This window comes from Chiloscyllium punctatum, chromosome 28 (assembly GCF_047496795.1).
Source record: "Chiloscyllium punctatum isolate Juve2018m chromosome 28, sChiPun1.3, whole genome shotgun sequence".
Lineage (NCBI taxonomy): Eukaryota > Metazoa > Chordata > Chondrichthyes > Orectolobiformes > Hemiscylliidae > Chiloscyllium > Chiloscyllium punctatum.
In genome coordinates this window covers 8,476,773-8,494,017 of record NC_092766.1, presented here as the reverse complement: position 1 = coordinate 8,494,017, position 17,245 = coordinate 8,476,773, and the positions used below count along the sequence as shown (strand labels likewise).

At 50.1% G+C, this 17,245-nt stretch overlaps 1 protein-coding gene across 2 annotated transcripts in view; it reads right to left on the bottom strand.

Moving 5' to 3' along the window:
- vps45 (vacuolar protein sorting 45 homolog) overlaps positions 1-17,245 on the bottom strand; it is a 149,025-nt gene that overhangs the window by 111,857 nt on the left and 19,923 nt on the right. For both annotated transcript variants that reach the window (XM_072548854.1, XM_072548855.1), the window contains exons 2-5: positions 7,885-8,019; positions 7,153-7,213; positions 6,711-6,790; positions 6,213-6,281 (exon numbers count right to left, since the gene is read on the bottom strand). In XM_072548854.1, the coding sequence (XP_072404955.1) occupies positions 6,213-6,281; positions 6,711-6,790; positions 7,153-7,213; positions 7,885-8,019 (345 nt within the window). The remainder of the gene's footprint in view (positions 1-6,212; positions 6,282-6,710; positions 6,791-7,152; positions 7,214-7,884; positions 8,020-17,245) is intronic.

The following is a 17,245-nucleotide window of genomic DNA, read 5'->3' as shown; positions in this document are numbered from 1 at the left end:
AAAGACCGATTTCTCAGAAGGGAAGTTTGCCCTTTCTCTTGGATTATCCTTGGAAGTGGAATGACAACGTGGAGGAAGATCCAGAGTCTGAGGCTCAGATATTGTGGTACATGTGCTGATACCATTAAACATACATGGGGGTTTCTGCAGCTCGGCTCAGCACATACAACCCTGAAGTGGACTTTCAATCATTTTTCTCAAAAGCACAAACCAGAATCTCCCTGAACTGATACAGAGGGTCTCTTTGTCAGAAATAGGAGAGATCAGCTGGATAAGCTTGTTCACAGTAAGCTTTCCACCAATTCAAACTCAAACTCAATTTATAATTCACATTCCAAACGCACAATATTAAATATAAAGCATCTTCATTAAAACCTCCCAAGGCAGGTACTGCACAGGTCATACACAACAATACACCTCCAGTACACTCAAAACCACAGACCTTATTATTGGAATAACTATGGCACACAGTCACATCAACACAGTTCATCCTAAGCCCAAACCCACCGTTACACATTGCTGCGACCTGTCTTGAGGGAAGACTAATGTGCATGGGGTCAGCACACAGGCCCCACACTCTCAGTCTCAGCATTTAACCGATGAGACGACCACTCAGAGCTAACTTGGACTGAAATTGGCAGCAGCAGAATCTTCATCCCAAAGAGCTCAGGGCACATGTCATTTCGTACCAATATCATACACAGCACTGTCCAAATAAAGGACAATTCCAAGGCAGAGATACACCCACTGATCATTAATCCAACAAGGGGGAATCTCACTCATTCACGGTCCAGATCTAGAATAACTCCAGGAGGGGGGAATCTCACTCATTCACGGTCCAGATCTAGAATAACTCCAGGAGGGGGGAATCTCACTCATTCACGGTCCAGATCTAGAATAACTCCAGGAGGGGGGGAATATCACTCTCACACTGTCTAAATCTAGATTAACTCAGACAAAAGGAATCTCACTCCCACATTGTCCACATCTAAAATAACTCTAGCAAAGGGAATCTCACTCCCACATTGTCCACATCTAGAATAACTCCAGCAAAGGGAATCTCACTCCCACATTGTCCAGATCTAGAATAACCCCAGCAAAGGGAATCTCACTCCCACATTGTCCACATCTAGAATAACTCCAGCAAAGGGAATCTCACTCCCACATTGTCCAGATCTAGAATAACTCTAGCAAAGGGAATCTCACTCCCACATTGTCCACATCTAGAATAACTCCAGCAAAGGGAATCTCACTCCCACATTGTCCAGATCTAGAATAACTCCAGCAAAGGGAATCTCACTCCCACATTGTCCACATCTAGAATAACTCCAGCAAAGGGAATCTCACTCCCACATTGTCCACATCTAGAATAACCCCAGCAAAGGGAATCTCACTCCCACATTGTCCAGATCTAGAATAACTCCAGCAAAGGGAATCTCACTCCCACATTGTCCACATCTAGAATAACTCCAGCAAAGGGAATCTCACTCCCACATTGTCCAGATCTAGAATAACTCCAGCAAAAGGAATCTCACTCCCACATTGTCCAGATCTAGAGTAACCCCAGCAAAGGGAATCTCTCTCACTCCCACATTGTCCACATCTAGAATAACCCCAGCAAAGGGAATCTCCTCCCACATTGTCCACATCTAGAATAACACCAGCAAAGGGAATCTCACTCCCACATTGTCCACATCTAAAATAACACCAGCAAAGGGAATCTCACTCCCACACTGTCCAGATCTAGAATAACTCCAGCAAAGGGAATCTCACTCCCACATTGTCCACATCTAGAATAACTCCAGCAAAGGGAATCTCACTCCCACATTGTCCAGATCTGGAATAATACCAGCAAAGGGAATCTCACTCCCACACTGTCCACATCTAGAATAACTCCGGCAAAGGGAATCTCACTCCCACATTGTCCACATCTAGAATAACACCAGCAAAGGGTATCTCACTCCCACATTGTCCACATCTAGAATATCTCCACCAAAGGGAATCTCACTCCCACACTGTCCACATCTAGAATAACACCAGCAAATGGAATCTCACTCCCACATTGTCCACATCTAGAATAACTCCAGCAAAGGGAATCTCACTCCCACATTGTCCAGATCTGGAATAACTCCAGCAAAGGGAATATCACTCCCACACTGTCCACATCTAGAATAACTCCAGCAAAGGGAATCTCACTCCCACATTGTCCAGATCTAGAATAACTCCAGCAAAGGGAATCTCACTCCCACACTGTCCACATCTAGAATAACTCCAGCAAAGGGAATCTCACTCCCACACTGTCCACATCTAGAATAACACCAGCAAAGGGAATCTCACTCCCACATTGTCCAGATCTAGAATAACTCCAGCAAAGGGAATCTCACTCCCACACTGTCCACATCTAGAATAACTCCAGCAAAGGGAATCTCACTCCCACACTGTCCACATCTAGAATAACACCAGCAAAGGGAATCTCACTCTCACAATGTCCACATCTAGAATAACCCCAGCAAAGGGAATCTCACTCCCACATTGTCCACGTCTAGAATAACCCCAGCAAAGGGAATCTCACTCCCACATTGTCCACGTCTAGAATAACACCAGCAAAGGGAATCTCACTCCCACACTGTCCACATCTAGAATAACACCAGCAAAGGGAATCTCACTCCCACACTGTCCACATCTAGAATAACTCCAGCAAAGGGAATCTCACTCCCACATTGTCCACATCTAGAATAACACCAGCAAAGGGAATCTCACTCCCACACTGTCCAGATCTAGAATAACTCCAGCAAAGGGAATCTCACTCTCACATTGTCCAGATCTAGAATAACCCCAGCAAAGGGAATCTCACTCCCACATTGTCCACATCTAAAATAACACCAGCAAAGGGAATCTCACTCCCACATTGTCCACGTCTAGAATAACACCAGCAAAGGGAATCTCACTCCCACATTGTCCACATCTAGAATAACTCCAGCAAAGGGAATCTCACTCCCACATCGTCCAGATCTGGAATAACTCCAGCAAAGGGAATCTCACTCCCACATTGTCCAGATCTAGAATAACTCCAGCAAAGGGAATCTCACTCTCACACTGTCCACATCTAGAATAACTCCAGCAAAGGAAATCTCACTCCCACAGGGTCCACATCTAGAATAACTCCAGCAAAGGGAATCTCACTCCCACATTGTCCAGATCTAGAATAACTCCAGCAAAGGGAATCTCACTCCCACATTGTCCAGATTTGGAATAACTCCAGCAAAGGGAATCTCACTCCCACACTGTCCACATCTAGAATAACACCAGCAAAGGGAATCTCACTCCCACATTGTCCACATCTAGAATAACACCAGCAAAGGGAATCTCACTCCCACATTGTCCAGATCTGGAATAACTCCAGCAAAGGGAATCTCACTCCCACACTGTCCACATCTAGAATAACACCAGCAAAGGGAATCTCACTCCCACATTGTCCACATCTAGAATAACATCAGCAAAGGGAATCTCACTCCCACACTGTCCAGATCTGGAATAACTCCAGCAAAGGGAATCTCACTCCCACACTGTCCACATCTAGAATAACACCAGCAAAGGGAATCTCACTCCCACACTGTCCAGATCTGGAATAACTCCAGCAAAGGGAATCTCACTCCAACACTGTCCACATCTAGAATAACTCCAGCAAAGGGAATCTCACTCCCACATTGTCCAGATCTGGAATAACTCCAGCAAAGGGAATCTCACTCCCACACTGTCCACATCTCGAATAACACCAGCAAAGGGAATCTCACTCCCACACTGTCCAGATCTGGAATAACTCCAGCAAAGGGAATCTCACTCCCACATTGTCCACATCTGGAATAACTCCAGCAAAGGGAATCTCACTCCCACATTGTCCAGATCTGGAATAACTCCAGCAAAGGGAATCTCACTCCCACATTGTCCACATCTAGAATAACACCAGCAAAGGGAATCTCACTCCCACATTGTCCACATCTAGAATAACCCCAGCAAAGGGAATCTCACTCCCACATTGTCCAGATCTGGAATAACTCCAGCAAAGGGAATCTCACTCCCACATTGTCCAGATCTAGAATAACTCCAGCAAAGGGAATCTCACTCCCACATTGTCCAGGTCTGGAATAACTCCAGCAAAGGGAATCTCACTCCCACACTGTCCACATCTAGAATAACTCCAGCAAAGGGAATCTCCTCCCACACTGTCCACATCTAGAATAACGCCAGCAAAGGGAATCTCACTCCCACATTGTCCACATCTAGAATAACTCCAGCAAAGGGAATCTCACTCCCACATTGTCCACGTCTAGAATAACACCAGCAAAGGGAATCTCACTACCACATTGTCCAGATCTGGAATAACTCCAGCAAGGGGGAATATCACTCTCACATTGTCCAGATCTAGAATAACTCCAGCAAGGGGGAATATCACTCTCACATTGTCCAGATCTAGAATAACTCCAGCAAAGGGAATCTCACTCCCACATTGTCCAGATCTGGAATAACTCCAGCAAGGGGGAATATCACTCTCACATTGTCCAGATCTGGAATAACTCCAGCAAAGGGAATCTCACTCCCACATTGTCCAGATCTAGAATAACACCAGCAAAGGGAATCTCACTCCCACACTGTCTAAATCTAGAATAACTCCAGCAAAGGGAATCTCACTCCCACATTGTCCAGATCTAGAATAACTCCAGCAAAGGGAATATCACTCCCACACTGTCCAGATCTGGAATAACTCCAGCAAAGGGAATCTCACTCCCACATTGTCCACGTCTAGAATAACACCAGCAAAGGGAATCTCACTCCCACATTGTCCAGATCTAGAATAACTCCAGCAAAGGGAATCTCACTCTCACATTGTCCACATCTAGAATAACTCCAACAAAGGGAATCTCACTCCCACATTGTCCACATCTAGAATAACCCCAGCAAAGGGAATCTCACTCCCACATTGTCCACATCTAGAATAACCCCAGCAAAGGGAATCTCACTCCCACATTGTCCACATCTAGAATAACCCCAGCAAAGGGAATCTCACTCCCACATTATCCACATCTAGAATAACACCAGCAAAGGGAATCTCACTCCCACATTGTCCAGATCTGGAATAACTCCAGCAAAGGGAATCTCACTCCCACATTGTCCACGTCTAGAATAACACCAGCAAAGGGAATCTCACTCCCACATTGTCCACATCTAGAATAACCCCAGCAAAGGGAATCTCACTCCCACATTGTCCACATCTAGAATAACACCAGCAAAGGGAATATCACTCCCACATTGTCCAGATCTGGAATAACTCCAGCAAAGGGAATCTCACTCCCACACTGTCCACATCTAGAATAACTCCAGCAAAGGGAATCTCACTCCCACATTGTCCACGTCTAGAATAACACCAGCAAAGGGAATCTCACTCCCACATTGTCCACATCTAGAATAACACCAGCAAGGGGGAATATCACTCCCACATTGTCCACGTCTAGAATAACTCCAGCAAAGGGAATATCACTCCCACATTGTCCACATCTAGAATAACTCCAGCAAAGGGAATCTCACTCCCACATTGTCCACATCTAGAATAACTCCAGCAAAGGGAATCTCACTCTCACACTGTCCACATCTAGAATAACTCCAGCAAAGGGAATCTCACTCCCACATTGTCCACGTCTAGAATAACTCCAGCAAAGGGAATCTCACTCTCACACTGTCCACATCTAGAATAACTCCAGCAAAGGGAATCTCACTCCCACATTGTCCACGTCTAGAATAACTCCAGCAAAGGGATTCTCACTCCCACACTGTCCACGTCTAGAATAACTCCAGCAAAGGGAATCTCACTCCCACACTGTCCACGTCTAGAATAACTCCAGCAAAGGGAATCTCACTCTCACATTGTCCACATCTAGAATAACTCCAGCAAAGGGAATCTCACTCCCACACTGTCCACGTCTAGAATAACTCCAGCAAAGGGAATCTCACTCCCACACTGTCCAGATCTAGAATAACTCCAACAAAGGGAATCTCACTCCCACATTGTCCAGATCTGGAATAACTCCTGCAAAGGGAATCTCACTCCCACATTGTCTGCCCACATCTGGAACAGCTTCAGAGATGGCATTCTCACTTGCAGTCATTGCTCACATATATAACACGTGGAAGTTGTATAAGAGTCACAGTCTCCTCACCTGAGCACAACCAGTGAGATTGAGGGAAAACACATGTGGACTCACAGCAATAAAATCTCCATAAAATTCCTAAAACAGAATCAGAGCAAAGTGAATGACAGAGAGAAATCAGACTTCTCCATTGTTTAAATTATCTGCATCAGATAAGCACTGTAGTGTAGATGGTGGAGGGAGTCACGGTGCTCAACACGAACAGTGCTCCACTCGGAGAAATGCAGCCCGAGCCCGCTGAGTGTTTCCAACACCTTGTTTTCTCCCACAAATCCACAAAACTGTGCCACCCACTGACTGGAATAGAGAAAAACCCTGGTCCAGCATGAGGAAGAGCGATATAGCAAACCCAGACCCAGGTATTTAAACAGAGCAGGGACCCAATTACAGAAAGCTCTAAAGCCACCCCAGATGCCAAGTTCACCGAAATAATGAACGGGGAAATTGTCCAATTGCGGGTGGGGTGGGGATCCTTTAACCCTGGAGACCGAACTAACAGCTGCTCACCTGAACTTCAGAAACAACTTCTTGCTCATCAGCCTCTGCCAGGCTCTTGATGTCACTCTTACTAATCACGTTGCTGAAATCTGCAGAGAGTTAGAGACACAGGAAGGTAAACTCGGAGCCAGCTACTGAGATTCAGGAGACAGGAGCTGCAGCATGAAGCCTTCCCTGGGATCCCACACAGACCAATCTCTCACTCAGCAGCAAGGGGCCTGGGATCTACTCCCCAATCTGTGCCCAGACAGAGGTCACCAGGATCCTTTATGATCTCAGGGTACTTAGACCAACTGTAACTTCCAGCTCACAACAGCAGTCCTGCACACTGAACTTATTTCTACGCTGCTGTGTGTGGCCAAGCCACTCAAATCCCTTTATACATTGAGCTACTGGGATAGCAGCTTCAATCTCAGAACTCAAATCAGCAGTGTGACAGTCAAGTACTCACAAACAAAAAACAGGCCATACTTGGGTCTGCGCAGCTCCTGGATCAGAAATTCAACGTTCTCCTAGAACACAGAAATGGACAATTACAGAAGGAAATCTGAGAGTTTGAACTCCCCTGTCACCCTGTTGCCATTTACTTCATTGCAAAATCCATCCTTCACCAGTTGGCACTCTGACACAACCAAGCGACTCTATCGCCAAGTCTATCACATACCCCGCTCGATCATTCCACCCGAACAGTTCACTCGCTTTCCACTATCCCACACAGCTTTCCATTAAGGAATATGCTGAAGCCACAACAGACCTCTGCTTCTGGGTGGCACGGTGGCACAGTGGGTAGCACTGCTGCCTCACAGCGCCAGAGACCCTGGTTCAATTCCCGCCTCAGGCGACCGACTGTGTGGAGTTTGCACATTCTCCCCGTGTCTGCGTGGGTTTCCTCCGGGTGCTCCGGTTTCCTCCCACAGTCCAAAGATGTGCAGGTCAGGTGAATTGGCCATGCTAAATCGCCCATAGTGTTAGGTAAGGGGTAAATGTAGGGGTATGGGTGGGTTGCGCTTCGGCGGGTCAGTGTGGACTTGTTGTGCCGAAGGGCCTGTTTCCACACTAAGTAATCTAATCTAATCTAATCTAATCTTCTCCAGCATTCCCCATCTGAGATGAATGTCAGGTGTGCACACAGGCCCACAACGGGCCAAGGCAGATGGGCAGATAGGAGGTGGGTGGCACTTACCTTGGTAGGCCGCAAAAAGCAGATGGCTTTTAGGTGTTTCATGGTCTCACGGTTCGTGGACTCGATACGCTCAAATAGATAAACTTCCTTCTGCAGGATCTCAGACTGTGTGTATACCATACTAATGATGCTGGTCTGTGAAAGCAAGTACATATTTCAGACAGACCACCCAACGGCACAGGGAAAGTCAACGTCCTGTCAGCACAAGGTTACCCACAAAGAAACACTCTCCACTGTATCAAACTAAAGTTCGCTTTACACTGGCCCCATCAAACACTCCGAGGACAGAGAAAGTATGGGGTTAGGTACACAATAAAGCCCCTTCAACAATCTCCCCAGGTACAGTGCGGGGTTAGATGGACAGTGAGTGATGGTCACTCTCCCCTGGTACAGTATGGGGTTAGATGGACAGTGACTGATGGTCACTCTCCCCGGGTACAGTGTGGGGTTAGACGGACAGTGAGTGATGGTCACTCTCCCCTGGTACAGTGTGGGGTTAGATGGACAGTGAGTGAGGGTCACTCTCCCCAGGTACAGTGTGGGGTTAGATGGACAGTGAGTGATGGTCACTCTCCCCGGGTACAGTGTGGGGTTAGACGGACAGTGAGTGATGGTCACTCTCCCCTGGTACAGTGTGGGGTTAGATGGACAGTGAGTGAGGGTCACTCTCCCCAGGTACAGTGTGGGGTTAGATGGACAGTGAGTGAGGGTCACTCTCCCCTGGTACAGTATGGTGTTAGATGGACAGTGAGCAATGGTCACTCTCCCCTGGTACAGTGTGGTGTTAGATGGACAGTGAGTGATGGTCACTCTCCCCTGGTACAGTATGGGGTTAGATGGTCAGTGAGTGATGGTCACTCTCCCCTGGTACAGTGTGGGGTTAGATGGACAGTGAGTGAGGGTCACTCTCCCCAGGTACAGTGTGGGGTTAGATGGACAGTGAGTGATGGTCACTCTCCCCTGGTACAGTGTGGGGTTAGATGGTCAGTGAGTGATGGTCACTCTCCCCTGGTACAGTGTGGGGTTAGATGGACAGTGAGTGAGGGTCACTCTCCCCAGGTACAGTGTGGGGTTAGATGGACAGTGAGTGATGGTCACTCTCCCCAGGTACAGTGTGGGGTTAGATGGACAGTGAGTGATGGTCACTCTCCCCTGGTACAGTATGGGGTTAGATGGACAGTGAGTGATGGACACTCTCCCCAGGTACAGTGTGGGGTTAGATGGACAGTGAGCGATGGTCACTCTCCCCTGGTACAGTGTGGGGTTAGATGGTCAGTGAGTGATGGTCACTCTCCCCTGGTACAGTGTGGGGTTAGATGGACAGTGAGTGAGGGTCACTCTCCCCAGGTACAGTGTGGGGTTAGATGGACAGTGAGTGATGGTCACTCTCCCCAGGTACAGTGTGGGGTTAGATGGACAGTGAGTTATGGTCACTCTCCCCTGGTACAGTATGGGGTTAGATGGACAGTGAGTGATGGTCACTCTCCCCAGGTACAGTATGGGGTTAGATGGACAGTGAGTGATGGTCACTCTCCCCTGGTACAGTATGGGGTTAGATGGACAGTGAGTGATGGTCACTCTCCCCAGGTACAGTATGGGGTTAGATGGACAGTGAGCGATGGTCACTCTCCCCTGGTACACTATGGGGTTAGATGGACAGTGAGTGATGGTCACTCTCCCCTGGTACAGTGTGGGGTTAGATGGACAGTGAGTGATGGTCGCTCTCCCCAGGTACAGTATGGGGTTAGATGGACAGTGAGTGATGGTCACTCTCCCCTGGTACAGAGTGGGGTTAGATGGAAAGTGAGTGGTGGTCAGTCTCCCCAGGTACAGTATGGGGTTAGATGGACAGTGAGTGATGGTCACTCTCCCCAGGTACAGTGTGGGGTTAGATGGACAGTGAGTGATGGTCACTCTCCCCAGGTACAGTGTGGGGTTAGATGGACAGTGAGTGATGGTCACTCTCCCCTGGTACAGAGTGGGGTTAGATGGACAGTGAGTGAGGGTCACTCTCCCCTGGTACAGTATGGGGTTAGATGGAAAGTGAGTGATGGTCAGTCTCCCCTGGTACAGTGTGGGGTTAGATGGACAGTGAGTGATGGTCACTCTCCCCGGTACAGTGTGGGGTTAGATGGACAGTGAGTGATGGTCACTCTCCCCAGGTACAGTGTGGTGTTAGATGGACAGTGAGTGATGGTCACTCTCCCCAGGTACAGTGTGGGGTTAGATGGACAGTGAGTGATGGTCACTCTCCCCTGGTACAGTGTGGGGTTAGATGGACAGTGAGTGATGGTCACTCTCCCCTGGTACAGTATGGGGTTAGATGGACAGTGAGTGATGGTCACTCTCCCCTGGTACAGTATGGGGTTAGATGGACAGTGAGTGATGGTCACTCTCCCCGCGTACAGTGTGGGGTTAGATGGACAGTGAGTGATGGTCACTCTCCCCTGGTACAGTGTGGGGTTAGATGGACAGTGAGTGATGGTCACTCTCCCCAGGTACAGTGTGGGGTTAGATGGACAGTGAGTGATGGTCACTCTCCCCTGGTACAGTGTGGGGTTAGATGGACAGTGAGTGATGGTCACTCTCCGCAGGTACAGTGTGGGGTTAGATGGACAGTGAGTGATGGTCACTCTCCCCAGGTACAGTGTGGGGTTAGATGGACAGTGAGCGATGGTCACTCTCCCCAGGCACAGTGTGGGGTTAGATGGACAGTGAGCGATGGTCACTCTCCCCTGGTACAGTGTGGGGTTAGATGGACAGTGAATGTGGGTCACTCTCCCCTGGTACAGTGTGGGGTTAGATGGACAGTGAGTGATGGTCACTCTCCCCAGGTACAGTATGGTGTTAGATGGACAGTGAGTGATGGTCACTCTCCCCAGGTACAGTGTGGGGTTAGATGGACAGTGAGTGATGGTCACTCTCCCCAGGTACAGTGTTGGGTTAGATGGACAGTGAGTGATGGTCACTCTCCCCTGGTACAGTGTGGTGTTAGATGGACAGTGAGTGATGGTCACTCTCCCCTGGTACAGTGTGGGGGCAGATGGACAGTGAGTGATGGTCACTCTCCCCAGGTACAGTGTGGGGTTAGATGGACAGTCAGTGATGGTCACTCTCCCCTGGTACAGTGTGGTGTTAGATGGACAGTGAGTGATGGTCACTCTCCCCAGGTACAGTGTGGGGTTAGATGGACAGTGAGTGATGGTCACTCTCCCCTGGTACAGTATGGGGTTAGATGGACAGTGAGTGATGGTCACTCTCCCCAGGTACAGTCTGGGGTTAGATGGACAGTGAGTGATGGTCACTCTCCCCTGGTACAGTGTGGTGTTAGATGGAGAGTGAGTGATGGTCACTCTCCCCAGGTACAGTGTGGTGTTAGATGGTCAGTGAGTGATGGTCACTCTCCCCTGGTACAGTGTGGGGTTAGATGGACAGTGAGTGATGGTCACTCTCCCCTGGTACAGTATGGGGTTAGATGGACAGTGAGTGATGGTCACTCTCCCCAGGTACAGTGTGGGGTTAGATGGACAGTGAGTGAGGGTCACTCTCCCCTGGTACAGTATGGTGTTAGATGGACAGTGAGTGATGGTCACTCTCCCCAGGTACAGTATGGGGTTAGATGGACAGTGAGTGATGGTCACTCTCCCCAGGTACAGTGTGGGGTTAGATGGACAGTGAGTGATGGTCACTCTCCCCAGGTACAGTATGGGGTTAGATGGACAGTGAGTGATGGTCACTCTCCCCTGGTACAGTTTGGGGTTAGATGGACAGTGAGTGATGGTCACTCTCCCCTGGTACAGTGTGGGGTTAGATGGACAGTGAGGGATGGTCACTCTCCCCTGGTACAGTGTGGGGTTAGATGGACAGTGAGTGATGGTCACTCTCCCCTGGTACAGTGTGGGGTTAGATGGACAGTGAGTGATGGTCACTCTCCACTGGTACAGTATGGGGTTAGATGGACAGTGAGTGATGGTCACTCTCCCCTGGTACAGTATGGGGTTAGATGGACAGTGAGTGATGGTCACTCTCCCCGGGTACAGTGTGGAGTTAGATGGACAGTGAGTGATGGTCACTCTCCCCTGGTACAGTGTGGGGTTAGATGGACAGTGAGTGATGGTCACTCTCCCCTGGTACAGTATGGGGTTAGATGGACAGTGAGTGATGGTCACTCTCCCCTGGTACAGTATGGGGTTAGGTGGACAGTGAGTGATGGTCACTCTCCCCTGGTACAGTATGGGGTTAGATGGACAGTGAGTGATGGTCACTCTCCCCTGGTACAGTATGGGGTTAGATGGACAGTGAGTGATGATCACTCTCCCCTGGTACAGTATGGGGTTAGATGGACAGTGAGTGATGGTCACTCTCCCCTGGTACAGTATGGGATTAGATGGACAGTGAGTGATGGTCACTCTCCCCTGGTACAGTATGGGGTTAGATGGACAGTGAGTGATGGTCACTCTCCTCTGGTACAGTATGGGATTAGATGGACAGTGAGTGATGGTCACTCTCCCCTGGTACAGTATGGGGTTAGATGGACAGTGAGTGATGGTCACTCTCCCCAGGTACAGTGTGGGGTTAGATGGACAGTGAGTGACGGTCACTCTCCCCTGGTACAGTATGGGGTGAGATGGACAGTGAGTGATGGTCACTCTCCCCAGGTACAGTGTGGGGTTAGATGGACAGTGAGTGAGGGTCACTCTCCCCTGGTACAGTATGGGTTTAGATGGACAGTGAGTGATGGTCACTCTCCCCTGGTACAGTGTGGGGTTAGATGGACAGTGAGTGATGGTCACTCTCCCCTGGTACAGAGTGGGGTTAGATGGACAGTGAGTGATGGTCACTCTCCCCTGGTACAGTATGGGTTTAGATGGACAGTGAGTGATGGTCACTCTCCCCTGGTACAGTATGGGTTTAGATGGACAGTGAGTGATGGTCACTCTCCCCTGGTACAGAGTGGGGTTAGATGGACAGTGAGTGATGGTCACTCTCCCCTGGTACAGTATGGGTTTAGATGGACAGTGAGTGATGGTCACTCTTCCCTGGTACAGAGTGGGGTTAGATGGACAGTGAGTGATGGTCACTCTCCCCTGGTACAGTATGGGTTTAGATGGACAGTGAGTGATGGTCACTCTCCCCTGGTACAGTATGGGTTTAGATGGACAGTGAGTGATGGTCACTCTCCCCTGGTACAGTGTGGGGTTAGATGGACAGTGAGTGAGGGTCACTCTCCCCAGGTACAGTATGGGGTTAGATGGACAGTGAGTGATGGTCACTCTCCCCAGGTACAGTGTGGGGTTAGATGGACAGTGAGTGATGGTCACTCTCCCCTGGTACAGTATGGGGTTAGATGGACAGTGAGTGATGGTCACTCTCCCCTGGTACAGTATGGGGTTAGATGGACAGTGAGTGATGGTCACTCTCCCCAGGTACAGTGTGGGGTTAGATGGACAGTGAGTGATGGTCACTCTCCCCTGGTACAGTATGGGTTTAGATGGACAGTGAGTGATGGTCACTCTCCCCTGGTACAGTGTGGGGTTAGATGGACAGTGAGTGATGGTCACTCTCCCCTGGTACAGAGTGGGGTTAGATGGTCAGTGAGTGATGGTCACTCTCCCCTGGTACAGTGTGGGGTTAGATGGACAGTGAGTGATGGTCACTCTCCCCTGGTACAGTGTGGGGTTAGATGGACAGTGAGTGATGGTCACTCTCCCCTGGTACAGTATGGGTTTAGATGGACAGTGAGTGATGGTCACTCTCCCCTGGTACAGTGTGGGGTTAGATGGACAGTGAGCGATGGTCACTCTCCCCAGGTACAGTGTGGGGTTAGATGGACAGTGAGTGATGGTCACTCTCCCCTGGTACAGAGTGGGGTTAGATGGTCAGTGAGTGATGGTCACTCTCCCCAGGTACAGTGTGGGGTTAGATGGACAGTGAGTGATGGTCACTCTCCCCTGGTACAGTGTGGGGTTAGATGGACAGTGAGTGATGGTCACTCTCCCCTGGTACAGTATGGGGTTAGATGGACAGTGAGTGATGGTCAGTCTCCCCAGGTACAGTATGGTGTTAGATGGACAGTGAGTGATGGTCACTCTCCCCGCGTACAGTGTGGGGTTAGATGGACAGTGAGTGATGGTCACTCTCCCCTGGTACAGTGTGGGGTTAGATGGACAGTGAGTGATGGTCACTCTCCCCAGGTACAGTGTGGGGTTAGATGGACAGTGAGTGATGGTCACTCTCCCCTGGTACAGTGTGGGGTTAGATGGACAGTGAGTGATGGTCACTCTCCCCAGGTACAGTGTGGGGTTAGATGGACAGTGAGTGATGGTCACTCTCCCCAGGTACAGTGTGGGGTTAGATGGACAGTGAGTGATGGTCACTCTCCCCAGGTACAGTGTGGGGTTAGATGGACAGTGAGCGATGGTCACTCTCCCCTGGTACAGTGTGGTGTTAGATGGACAGTGAGTGTGGGACACTCTCCCCTGGTACAGTGTGGGGTTAGATGGACAGTGAGTGATGGTCACTCTCCCCAGGTACAGTATGGTGTTAGATGGACAGTGAGTGATGGTCACTCTCCCCAGGTACAGTGTGGGGTTAGATGGACAGTGAGTGATGGTCACTCTCCCCAGGTACAGTGTGGGGTGAGATGGACAGTGAGTGATGGTCACTCTCCCCTGGTACAGTGTGGTGTTAGATGGACAGTGAGTGATGGTCACTCTCCCCTGGTACAGTGTGGGGGTAGATGGACAGTGAGTGATGGTCACTCTTCCCAGGTACAGTGTGGGGTTAGATGGACAGTGAGTGATGGTCACTCTCCCCTGGTACAGTGTGGTGTTAGATGGACAGTGAGTGATGGTCACTCTCCCCAGGTACAGTGTGGGGTTAGATGGACAGTGAGTGATGGTCACTCTCCCCTGGTACAGTATGGGGTTAGATGGACAGTGAGTGATGGTCACTCTCCCCAGGTACAGTATGGGGTTAGATGGACAGTGAGTGATGGTCACTCTCCCCTGGTACAGTGTGGTGTTAGATGGACAGTGAGTGATGGTCACTCTCCCCAGGTACAGTGTGGTGTTAGATGGTCAGTGAGTGTTGGTCACTCTCCCCTGGTACAGTGTGGGGTTAGATGGACAGTGAGTGATGGTCACTCTCCCCTGGTACAGTATGGGGTTAGATGGACAGTGAGTGATGGTCACTCTCCCCAGGTACAGTGTGGGGTTAGATGGACAGTGAGTGAGGGTCACTCTCCCCTGGTACAGTATGGTGTTAGATGGACAGTGAGTGATGGTCACTCTCCCCAGGTACAGTATGGGGTTAGATGGACAGTGAGTGATGGTCACTCTCCCCAGGTACAGTGTGGGGTTAGATGGACAGTGAGTGATGGTCACTCTCCCCAGGTACAGTATGGGGTTAGATGGACAGTGAGTGATGGTCACTCTCCCCTGGTACAGTATGGGGTTAGATGGACAGTGAGTGATGGTCACTCTCCCCTGGTACAGTGTGGGGTTAGATGGACAGTGAGGGATGGTCACTCTCCCCTGGTACAGTGTGGGGTTAGATGGACAGTGAGTGATGGTCACTCTCCCCTGGTACAGTGTGGGGTTAGATGGACAGTGAGTGATGGTCACTCTCCCCTGGTACAGTATGGGGTTAGATGGACAGTGAGTGATGGTCAATCTCCCCTGGTACAGTATGGGGTTAGATGGACAGTGAGTGATGGTCACTCTCCCCGGGTACAGTGTGGGGTTAGATGGACAGTGAGTGATGGTCACTCTCCCCTGGTACAGTGTGGGGTTAGATGGACAGTGAGTGATGGTCACTCTCCCCTGGTACAGTATGGGGTTAGATGGACAGTGAGTGATGGTCACTCTCCCCTGGTACAGTATGGGGTTCGGTGGACAGTGAGTGATGGTCACTCTCCCCTGGTACAGTATGGGGTTAGATGGACAGTGAGTGATGGTCACTCTCCCCTGGTACAGTATGGGGTTAGATGGACAGTGAGTGATGGTCACTCTCCCCTGGTACAGTATGGGGTTAGATGGACAGTGAGTGATGGTCACTCTCCCCTGGTACAGTATGGGATTAGATGGACAGTGAGTGATGGTCACTCTCCCCTGGTACAGTATGGGGTTAGATGGACAGTGAGTGATGGTCACTCTCCCCGGGTACAGTGTGGGGTGAGATGGACAGTGAGTGATGGTCACTCTCCCCTGGTACAGTGTGGGGTTAGATGGACAGTGAGTGATGGTCACTCTCCGCAGGTACAGTGTGGGGTTAGATGGACAGTGAGTGATGGTCACTCTCCCCAGGTACAGTGTGGGGTTAGATGGACAGTGAGCGATGGTCACTCTCCCCAGGCACAGTGTGGGGTTAGATGGACAGTGAGCGATGGTCACTCTCCCCTGGTACAGTGTGGGGTTAGATGGACAGTGAATGTGGGTCACTCTCCCCTGGTACAGTGTGGGGTTAGATGGACAGTGAGTGATGGTCACTCTCCCCAGGTACAGTATGGTGTTAGATGGACAGTGAGTGATGGTCACTCTCCCCAGGTACAGTGTGGGGTTAGATGGACAGTGAGTGATGGTCACTCTCCCCAGGTACAGTGTTGGGTTAGATGGACAGTGAGTGATGGTCACTCTCCCCTGGTACAGTGTGGTGTTAGATGGACAGTGAGTGATGGTCACTCTCCCCTGGTACAGTGTGGGGGCAGATGGACAGTGAGTGATGGTCACTCTCCCCAGGTACAGTGTGGGGTTAGATGGACAGTCAGTGATGGTCACTCTCCCCTGGTACAGTGTGGTGTTAGATGGACAGTGAGTGATGGTCACTCTCCCCTGGTACAGTGTGGGGTTAGATGGACAGTGAGTGATGGTCACTCTCCCCTGGTACAGTATGGGGTTAGATGGACAGTGAGTGATGGTCACTCTCCCCAGGTACAGTCTGGGGTTAGATGGACAGTGAGTGATGGTCACTCTCCCCTGGTACAGTGTGGTGTTAGATGGAGAGTGAGTGATGGTCACTCTCCCCAGGTACAGTGTGGTGTTAGATGGTCAGTGAGTGATGGTCACTCTCCCCTGGTACAGTGTGGGGTTAGATGGACAGTGAGTGATGGTCACTCTCCCCTGGTACAGTATGGGGTTAGATGGACAGTGAGTGATGGTCACTCTCCCCAGGTACAGTGTGGGGTTAGATGGACAGTGAGTGAGGGTCACTCTCCCCTGGTACAGTATGGTGTTAGATGGACAGTGAGTGATGGTCACTCTCCCCAGGTACAGTATGGGGTTAGATGGACAGTGAGTGATGGTCACTCTCCCCAGGTACAGTGTGGGGTTAGATGGACAGTGAGTGATGGTCACTCTCCCCA